The following is an 11,331-nucleotide window of genomic DNA, read 5'->3' as shown; positions in this document are numbered from 1 at the left end:
GGGGGGGGCGATTACCGTCCTGGGCGCATGTGAGTTTGGTTGTGGTCACCAAGTCAGTCAACTGGCTTTTCTGGCGGGGGGAGGGTTGATTACCCTCCTGGGCGCATGTGAGTTTGGTTGTGGTCACCAAGTCAGTCAACTGGCTTTTCTGGCGGGGGGAGGGTTGATTACCCTCCTGGGCGCATGTGAGTTTGGTTTTGGTCACCAAGTCAGTCAACTGGCTTTTCTTGGGGGGGGGGGGGCGATTACCGTCCTGGGCGCATGTGAGTTTGGTTGTGGTCACCAAGTCAGACAACCGGCTTTTCTGGCGGGGGGATGGTTGATTACCCTCCTGGGCGCATGTGAATTTGGTTGTTGTCACCAAGGCAGACAACTGGCTTTTCTACGGGTTTTTCGATTGTCCCCCACAATACCGGACTATAACGAGAGTGACTTGGTGTAAGTAAATGTATCCTTCTGCACAGTCTTTGTAAAATAGTTAAATCAACTCGAATCGTACCAAGTTGATGCTTGTCTCTCAATTACATTTGTTAAATGCATTTAATTAAAATTAATATCACAATCTATATGTCAATATTTTATATTATATTTAAAAATCCTCAACTAGCTATTCGATAAATTTTCGTGACTTCAACTAATGAAATTGAGGAAGTGCAAGAGTTTTCGAAATTATTTTCAAAGTGCTCCGCGGCACCTGTCCACAGTCGATTGTTGTTTCATACGCAATGAATTTTCTCTTTGTTACTTTTCGAATGACCCTCGTACATGTTATTCTACACGTTCACCGATTTTGAATATCACGCTATTTGGCAATGATCTGGGCTGTTAGAACGATGCAACTTTGTTTTGAATGTAACCATTCATAACGAACAGCCCTAGTGATCGGATGTATTTTGTTTATGTTATAATCATTTTGGTGCTTGAACATGCTAAACATTTTTATACGCATTATATAACTACAGCGTTGTGGTTAGGATTCATCCTTTATTAAGATAACTAAACGCGAAAATAAACATTTCAATTATGAATGTGAATCATTTCGTTCTGGAAAACGTGTGGTACTAAAAATATTTCAACGCCATTTTGGATGCTTTTATTTCTTTAATATGCAGATGTTTCACCGAAGAATACTTAAAAGGACTAAAACATTTCCGAAATACGAATGTCAACCATTGAAGATTAAAGAAAGTGTTGCCACCGTAGTAACCATAATGTGATCATTCATATAACATTATACCTAAAACAATGGAGGACTACAATAAACATTTTAATACACCCGGAAGCCAAAACTGGCTAAAAGAGTCGGTGGCGGTTAATATTACGAAACGTGGACTCGCTCCATTCGCTTGTAAGGTTTGTGATGACATTCGTGTCGAAAAGTTAAAAATAGCATTAAAGCGAGTTTTGCCTGACCTCTGTGAGAACTGCTCCATAGTTGAAGTAATACCGTGTGACCCTAATAACAACATATGTAATGCAGGACACTGCCGTTTTCACAAGGGGCGAATTTTTCGTCCGTGCCTCATAATTAAATGTAACGAGTATCGTTACACTGTTACCGAAAACATCCAAAAAGGGATCGATTTAGGTTTCACTTGCAATAGCTGCAGCACAAAGGAAATCGTACAGTGTATTCTAGGAAATAAAGTCTGCAATTCGGGAAGGTGCAAATTCCATATGGACCAAAATACAAAACTAGTTATCCAAACCAGGCCATGTCCGAGTAAGATTTGTGATACGCTCCGGGATGCCATAGAATAGAAACACAGGTTTGGGAATCCATCATGGAAAAACACCGATGCAAGAAAATGGTGTATTAACGCATGGGATATTGCTAAGTGCTTTATGCCCCCAGATGGCTATGCAGATGTTGACAATGGGGACGACACTGATTTGAACGGGATAATTAGTGTCTTCATCAACTGTGAAGAATTTCAAAAGTATTTTACAGCTGACCTGTCGAATCCAAAGAACATATGCGACAAGGTATGTACATGTAATTCGTTATCATCGTCATAGTTACTAGGCATTAGATTCTTTGTCCAGCATTCATACTTTGGAAATAGACCAGAATGATTCAAAAACAATATCAGATTAGCACTTTAAAAATGACTCAGTTTGTATTATACAAGGAAATGAGAGTCATCAATTAGTTCCGTATACGCACCTTAATTTTTTTTTGTAAGCAATTTATTACTTTTTCCTTCGGTCAATTAAAGCAATTTATTCCTTTTTTCTGTAAGTCAATTTATTCCTTTTTCTTTCAGTCAATTAAAGCAATTATTCCTTTTGCATTTGGTCAATTTAAGTAATGTATTCGTTATGCTTTCGGTCAATTACAGCAATTTATTCCTTTTGCTTTTGGTCAATTTAAATAATTTCTTCCTTATGCTTTCAGTTAATTAAATCAATTAATATATTTTACTTTCGGTCAAGTTAAGCAATTATTCCTTTTGCGTTCGGTCATATTAAGCAATTATTATTTTTGCTTTCGGTCAATTTAAGCAATTTATTCCTTTTACTTTGATCTATTTCAGCAATTTATTCTTTTTACTTTCGGTCTATTCAGGAAAATTATTCCTTTTACTTTCGGTCTATTTAAGCAATTATTTCTTTTGCTTTCGGTCAATTGAAACGATTTATTCCGTTTTCTTCCATCAATTTAAGAACTTTATTCCTTTTACTTTCGGTCAATTTAAATAATTTCTTCCTTATACTTTTGTTGATAATTGCCCCGGTGAAAATAATTGCACTCGGGCTAAAGCCCATTAAGCTTACGACCATTAGCGACCATTAGCGGACGTTATACCTTGGCTTACGTTTAGCGATTAATGTATGACTAAGCGTTGCCATTGATTGATAATATCCCCGGCAGTCGTTAGGGATATCATTTACTGCCAGTGGTATAATCACTTAACAGCACCTTGTGGTCATTTATTGAACTGTTTAATATTCGTGTTTTGTTTAAAAAATCAGCGGAAAATATAAAGTAATATGACTGCAATTGGGAGTAACCCCTTTATAGGGTTTAAAGATTATGTATAAATATTCTTTCCTAAATTTTATCACTTTAAAATAATTTAGGTAATGACACAATGATGTGAACATAATTTAATGCCAAGTGTGAAAGGGAAATATGAAGACAAAAATTATCTCTTTGAGTGGAAAATAGACAGCGTATTATTTATATTTATAAAATACTTTCCGATAATTTGTATTATTTTATCAGTGAAATTAAAATGATATTTCACTGTTTCTTAACTCCGAAATTAAACTTCAGCGCGCTGGAACACAATTTCAATAACGTCAATTCCATAATAACATTACGTTCGTAAAAAAATTGGCACACTTTTCTGGACAACTTTACTCAACTGTCATTTATATGCTAATAAGAATTTAAAAAAGCAATATTGTTTGTTTCAGTGTAAAATCGCTGTTTATTTCACCTCGTGAACACAAAAATAAATATCTCACTCGTTGCTACGCCATTCGTGAATTATACCATTTGTTGTTGTTATGTAACAAGACAAATTACAGACGAAAAAAGCTGCTCGAACATAAATAAAGTGTAAATTATCGTTTAAGTATCTTTTTGAAATGTTTGTCGTTGTAAAACCCATGCCTCAAATGTTTTTCAACAACCAAGTGTGGTCTTCATTCTTTACCAGGAGAACGACCTTCAAGCGAATTAGACTGGTCTCTGATAGTGAGGTATGACTGAATATCCATGTATCATAAAACACACTCTTAAACTAAGAAAAATGTTTTATTATAAGTATCCGCAATTGTTTTGCTAACACATTCGACCTTCCAAATGTTAATTCAATAAATGGCTTTGTAGCAATGTGGTCAGTATTCAATGTCTGTTTAATTTAAAAGTGCTTTCGTTATGTTTTGGAACACAAATGCATTAATAAAAGTATATTGATTAACCAGTATAGTATATTGGTTGGTTTATAAAATGTTTGAAATAAATAAATTATAAACTGTAAAACAAATATCGGAGAACTTTTTCTCTCACCTCAGAGAAGTAGATCAAATTTTTTTTAACCATGATAGACTTATCTTGCCCACGGGCAAAGATAAAACAAGTACCGGTATGGAACTCCTTTTTAATGGTCATCACGTTGTAATTACCTCCCTTGTTGAAGACTGTCGTCTGTAGCATCATAGAAACCTTGTCTTGTGGCAATATTTAGAATGCTAATTAATTATTTCTAGCTTTAAATGTTACGATAAAAACGTTTTCACGCACCTTTCAAGATATAATGCTTCACTTTCCTCAGAACTATTTAAAGACCGATTTTACCATTAACATAATCTGAATCACTGCGCGCATATCCATGACAACCATGAATTATCACATATCCATACGCATGTATTTTCACCACGCACAAAAGAGTTCCAGCAAAAATACTACTAAAGCACTAACTAAAATTTACTAAATTTTGTTTAACTGAGGTTGGTGGAAAACCTCGTTACAGCAAAACACCCAACGCTCGGGTCGGCCTAAGTCTTACACTCTCGGTCATGGAAGATACTTATAATCTCAACGAGCCGAAAAATGAAAATTGACAGCAAAGCCATCAGCTATAATTTTGCGTATTTATAATAGGTAGCGGCATAGAAATCACTCTTTCCAAAAGGGTGTATTAAGATAATATAAGGAAAATAAATACTAAGTAAGGCATTAAAGAAACAGAAAAATTGTTGATTTCAGTGTAAGGTCATGATCATAGAAAATATTTTTTCACTCGTGGCTTTGCCATCCGATGAACCTAACGTCTTTTGATATGTTCGGATCGCAATTCATCGCATTGACAATCTTAAAGATGGCCTCACTTTGATAATATTGACCTAATGGTTTTGATAAACATATAAAAATGTTACAGAACGGGGCTTAAATCTAATATTGAACGCTGGACAATTGGCTTGTTCCAACTCAAAGCTTACGTCCAATACCTATTGACGGACGTTAAATCTTGAGCTATAGTCCATTAACGGTTAACAGACGTTATATCAATAGCTTACGTACATTAATGGTGAACGGACATTATACCGTTAGCTTACGTCCATAAATGCTATCCTGACATTATACATTGAGCTTACGTCCATAAAAAGTAAACGGACGTTTTACCTTTAGCTTACGTCCACATATGGTAAACGGACGTTATACCTTCAGCTTACGTCCACAAATAGTAAACGGACGTTATACCTTAAGCTTACGTCCACAAATGATAAACGGACGTTATACCTTTAGCTTACGTCCACAAATGGTAACCGGACGTTATACCTTTAGCTTACGTCCACAAATAGTAAACGGACGTTATACCTTTAGCTTACGTCCACAAATGGGTAAACGGACTTTATACATTTAGCTTACGTCCACAAATGGTAAACGGACGCTATACCTTTAGCTTACGTCCACAAATGGTAAACGGACGTTTTACCTTTAGCTTACGTTCACAAATAGTAAACGGACGTTATACCTTTAGCTTACGTCCACAAATGGTAAACGGACGTTATACCTTTAGCTTACATCCACAAATGGTAAACGTACGTTATACCTTTAGCTTACGTCCACAAATAGTAAACGGACGTTATACCTTTAGCTTACGTCCACAAATGGTAAACGGACGTTATACCTTTAGCTGACGTCCACAAATGGTAAACGGACGTTAAACCTTAAGCTTACGTTCACAAATAGTAAACGGATGTTATACCTTTAGCTGACTTCCACAAATGGTAAACGGACGTTATACCTTTAGCTTACGTCAATGTACACACTTTGTATCCCTGATTCAGGTTCGTGACGTCGGAAAGCATATTCGCCATGCTCCCGGGTTGGAGGTTACTGACGATGACTTGAAAGTTCGGTTAACTGATCTCAAGACCTTATTTGCTGACCCAACATTCAACAAAGAAAATCCTCTTGCGCAAGATGCACTTGACCAGCTGGATCAGGTAAGATTCTTTGAGTAAACGTTCGCTTTTATGTTCAAAGATTACCTGCACTGTATGTTTTGCAGGTTTGCGACGTCGACGTTTTATCACAGTCCATTAGTTAATGTAAGCTAGTTTTTTTTACAGCTGGAGAAAGACAAACTTGTGATTCGACCTTCTGACATCGAAGCAGCCCTTGACCTTAAAAAAGTAGTCGTGGAGTTGGGATCAGGATTGGAGAGAAAAGCGTCGGCCCTTGGTGACGTGCTGGATTGCAAGACAGATGAAGGCGTCAATGCTATACAAGATGCTAAAGACAGAGCCATCCAAGACATAAGTGGGTTGAGTGAGGAAAAACAGGCCTCATTTAAATCAGGTCAGTGGTTTTGTTCAATTTGTTGTTATCAAATTTAGGCTTTCTGCAAAGTGAGCTACATTGAATTTTCTTGCGGGACCTCATGCGTTCACTCAAGATGAACACACGCTATCAACACTTCAATAACAAATGTTCAATTTAAAAAGATTAATTGTGTTCAATACGATATAACTTACATACAAGGACAGCAATGTTAACCATTGTATGTGCATATATAAATTTACTGCATAATTATTTTCCTGTAAAATTCCAGCATAAAACGTACACCAAAAATATGGGATTGACTAAGACTGAGATCAACACGGGATGCGTTTTAGACAGATTTTACAATCTGCCATTGTCGTTAACGTTAGATTAGAACCTAACAAATGTTTAAAAAAGCAAACATCTAGTAGACATAGAATATTAATTAGCGTCTGCAGAGAACCTGTTAAGGAAGTGTATATGCAAAATATGGCTTTGCAGTTGAATTATTCCAAAATACCTTATGGCAATGTGTACATGTGTTGATTTAACCTCTATATTCATTAATAAAACCGACATTTGATTTTGTGCTCCCATTCCATACCATTATAAGCCCAATGCCAATGATCTGCTAGAAGCACAGCATTTTCCATCAAGACCATGGAATTTGTAAAACCTTGTAAGTTTTTCAACTGTGCGGTCATGGTATATTTCAGTCGAAATCAGTTTTCCGTTCTCTACTTATTCCTGATCCACGATTTTTAGAACGTGTCGCTGTTGTATTTTACTTAGTATTTCTTTCGTAGTAGATCTCCGGTTTGATTACTGATTTATTACTCAATATCATCATCTGATTAACCGATTCAGGTACAACTACAAATATCACGAAGTCTTTAATTTAACAGATCTGAAGGACAATCTTAGCGACGTTCACCAGGAAAACAAATGTCCGCTAATGCATATTCCTTTAATTTACAGATCTGAATAAGACTCTCATAAAATATCACCGGGAGAACAACTCAACGCTGACGCTTGGTCATTTTCTTGAGACTATAGATGGACTCGACGACTTTTATATTCCGCCAAATATTAGTATAGTTATTCCTCAGTCAATGCAGACATACGAGACATCAAAAGAACACACCACAAAACCTCTCGAGAATCTGGAACAGTTGTTCAGCTCAAAAGGTATCATTATTCTTACCGCAGACGCTGGTGTTGGAAAGACCTCATTTTGTAAGTTTTTGGTTGCCTCGTGGTGTAAGGTACAAGAGGGATCGGCCGATGTGAAACCGATGGTTAGTGGCACCCCAACCGTTCTTAGAGATATTGAGTACTTAAAAAAGTTCATATATTTGTTTTACATAAATTTACTTGAAAACCAATGCGATAAATTAGAGGATATCATTTTCTCTCATACGGAATCAGTTGACACAAAATTAACGCGGAGTAATACTACTTTTGATAAAATATTAGATAGAAGAATAGAAACTATACCATTCTAATAACATCGCGTCCTTGGAAACTTGCAAATATAAATATGCGCAGTAAATATACACATGCGCAAATTGACGCTATGAAACAAGATGTGTCGAAAGAACTTGTGATTCGTGCGAACGAATATTTAAACAAGCATTTCAAGACATCATATGAGACCAGTGCCTTCGTACATGCTGTTCAGATTCAGCATGTAGAATCTCATCTCCCAAATCCCATGTTTGCACTGCAGTTGTTATGTGTTTACCACAACAAACGCAGTGAAAATAAAACATTTCCAACGAATGACTATGGCAGTAAAGAGTACTGCACAGAATCATATTCTCACACGCATGAATTGACGAGCCTTGGTAAGACAAGATCGCATGTATACGCGAACATGATAGAACTGATGCTACGTAGTGCCGAAAAGAAAGATAAATCACTCGTACAAGGTCTAAGTGAGTTATATAAGACTAATGATCAAACACATGCACTTCCCGAATGTTTTGATGAAAGAAATTACACGTGCTGTGCTTTAGCAAAACTACTTGTCGATGTTGGAAAACTTGCTGCCTATTCACTCTTAGACGATAATAAATCTTTAATAGAAGAACACCGAATAAGGAAACTTACGAAAGATGAAACGACAGTACTTCTTAAATCTGGACTTCTTTCGAACACAAGCCTGAAAACAATATCAGAAGAAAGACGTTTGTACACATTTTTACATCAGACTTATAAGGAGATGCTAGCCTGTGTGTTTCTATCTTCGCAAGATCTCGATAGTGATGTATGGAAAAAGTTAATAAAAAAAATTGATTGTGTTGTGTCACCCGATATTTTGTCTTTTTTATGTGTCATGAACTACGAACAAGGTTGCAAGTGTTTAGATATATTTAATGAAAAAAAACGGTTGTTTATTAGAGGCGGCGTCTTTTACTCGTCCGAACTAATTGACTATCAATCTACAATTACATTAACCCACAAAGAATGTTCCGACAATGGCGTTAAAACGCCACGAATTTGGTTAAAACATGCACTGCTCGGCAAAGATTCAGGCATTGGACCTCATCATGCACTTTTGCAAGAAAGCGGTAAGTTGGAAACAGTTGTCATAGAAGAATATACGTTTACCACAGCAATAAATCCAAACTTTTTCTCCTCTTCTTTGGTGTATTTATGGGTAGATACAACTACTTTCCACGATGATCATATCGACTTTTCCAAATGTACACATCTCGCAACAATACTTATTCAGAATTGTCACCTGGCCAACATCACCATCAACCCATCTTGCCTAGAGGATCTCTGGTTGTACATGGTTTCAGAAATGAGACAGGAATTGCCTCGCATGAAGGTGTCCTTTGTAGGCGGGGCGCAGTTCCCTAATAGTCTACAGAAACTCTGGTTATGTTACGTGGCCATGGAAGGTCCCCTTGATTTGGTAAATTGTCAGGAATTACACGAATTAAATATTGAAAACACCTCATCTGACGGGTTGACAGGTCTTTGCGATTTATATAACATACAATGCTGTGATGCACTACAAGAACTACGCCTTGAAACATTGATATTTCCTGCAGATACTCACTTGGATCTTAGCGGTCTCAGACATATCTCCGAAATAACAATACAGAATTGTCACCTGGCCAACATCACTATCAACCCATCTTGTCTAGAGGAACTCTGGTTGTACATGGTTTCAGAAATGAGACAGGAATTGCCTCGCATGAAGGTGTCCTATTTAGGCGGGGCGCAGTTCCCTAATAGTCTACAGAAACTCTGTTTAATGCACGTGGATATGGATGGTCCCCTTGATTTGGTAAATTGTCAGAAATTACACGAATTAAATATTGTCAACACCACATCGGAAGGGTTGAGAGGTCTTTGCGAAGTATATAACATGCATTGTTGTGATGCACTACAAGAACTACGCCTTGAAACATTGATATTTCCTGCAGATATTCACTTGGATCTTAGTGGTCTCAGACATATCTCCAAAATAACAATACATAATTGTCACCTGGCCAACATCACTATCAACCCATCTTGTCTAGAGGAACTCTGGTTGTACATGGTTTCAGAAATGAGACAGGAATTGCCTCGCATGAAGGTGTCCTATTTAGGCGGGGCGCAGTTCCCTAATAGTCTACAGAAACTCTGTTTAATGCACGTGGCCATGGATGGTCCCCTTGATTTGGTAAATTGTCAGGAATTACAAGAATTATATATTGACAACACCTCATCCGAAGGATTGACAGGTATATGCGACGTATGTTACATGCATTGTTGTGATGCACTACAGGCACTATGCCTTGAAACATTGATATTTCCTGCAAATACTCACTTGGATCTCAGCGGTCTCAGACATATCTCCAAAATAACAATACAGGATTGTCACCTGGCCAACATCACTATCAACCCATCTTGTCTAGAGAAACTCTGGTTGTCCATGGGTTCAGAAATGATGCAGAAATTGCCTCGCATGAAGGTGTCCTTTGTAGGCGGGGCGCAGTTCCCTAATAGTCTACAGAAACTCTGTTTATGGTACGTGGCCATGGAAGGTCCCCTTGATTTGGTAAATTGTCAGAAATTACACAAATTAAGTATTGAAAACACCACATCGGAAGGGTTGAGAGGTCTTTGCGAAGTATATAACATGCATTGTTGTAATGCACTACAAGAACTATGCCTTGAAACATTGATATTTCCTGCAGATACTCACTTGGATCTTAGCGGTCTCAGACATATCTCCGAAATAACAATACAGAATTGTCAGCTGGCCAACATCACCATCAACTCATCTCAGTGGTCGCATACATCTCTTCAACTAAGCGATAATGTACAATTGACCATCACCCCGTCTCCCCTAGGGTAGTTTTTGGTTTACGTGATGTCAGAATTAATGCACGAGGTATCACCTATAAAGATTTCTTTTGTTGGCGTGTCACAGTTCTCTAACCGTCTACAGAAACTCAATTTAATGAAAACAATGTCCAGTCATAGCCTCTTCCGGCTGTCAGCTTTAAACACTTGGAAATATCGGCCTTGCGCATCTATAGGAGGTTCGATTGTTTGGTGCGCAAACAAAAGTTTGTAACAACGTTTTACATTTCATATCTGAATATAAATGTCCTTGTGGAAGAATATAGTTTGAAAACGTATCTTCAAAAATGTTCAATTCGATGACTGTTAGTCGAACCTGTGTTGAGCCGTTTGAAACATTATAGTTTCGATTTTTGTGTTTTATGGCGTGAGACCACAGTTATTTTTACTATATGTTTCATATAGACACTAACCTGGCTTTTGACTTTATACAAACCCCAATTGAAAAACAAGGACATGGCATCTCTAGAACAATTCAAGACACAAAATATAATCACAAGAAAACACCATGTTGACCATTGACCCGACTGTCAAAATTGAGTTCAAATACATAACCCTTCCGCCAGGGAGTCAATCGGCTACAAACAACTAATTTTCAGACTTCCACAAGCTATGATTTTTCCAATATTTACATCGAAAACTATCAATTTCTGCAATAGAGTGTCAAATTCAGTCAAGTTCTC

The 11,331-nt window shown here is 37.2% G+C and overlaps 1 protein-coding gene across 1 annotated transcript; it reads left to right on the top strand.

Moving 5' to 3' along the window:
- The first annotated feature begins 834 nt into the window (after positions 1-834).
- Positions 835-8,594, top strand: LOC128206637 (uncharacterized). The gene is made up of 4 exons (XM_052909224.1): positions 835-1,986; positions 5,806-5,964; positions 6,091-6,319; positions 7,262-8,594. The coding sequence occupies exons 1-4, from the start codon at positions 1,846-1,848 to the stop codon at positions 7,786-7,788; spliced, it is 1,056 nt and encodes a 351-aa protein (XP_052765184.1). The 5' UTR covers positions 835-1,845; the 3' UTR covers positions 7,789-8,594.
- The last annotated feature ends 2,737 nt before the right edge of the window (positions 8,595-11,331 follow it).

The sequence above is a fragment of the Mya arenaria genome, chromosome 10 (assembly GCF_026914265.1).
Source record: "Mya arenaria isolate MELC-2E11 chromosome 10, ASM2691426v1".
Lineage (NCBI taxonomy): Eukaryota > Metazoa > Mollusca > Bivalvia > Myida > Myidae > Mya > Mya arenaria.
This window is presented reverse-complemented; position numbering and strand designations above follow the sequence as displayed.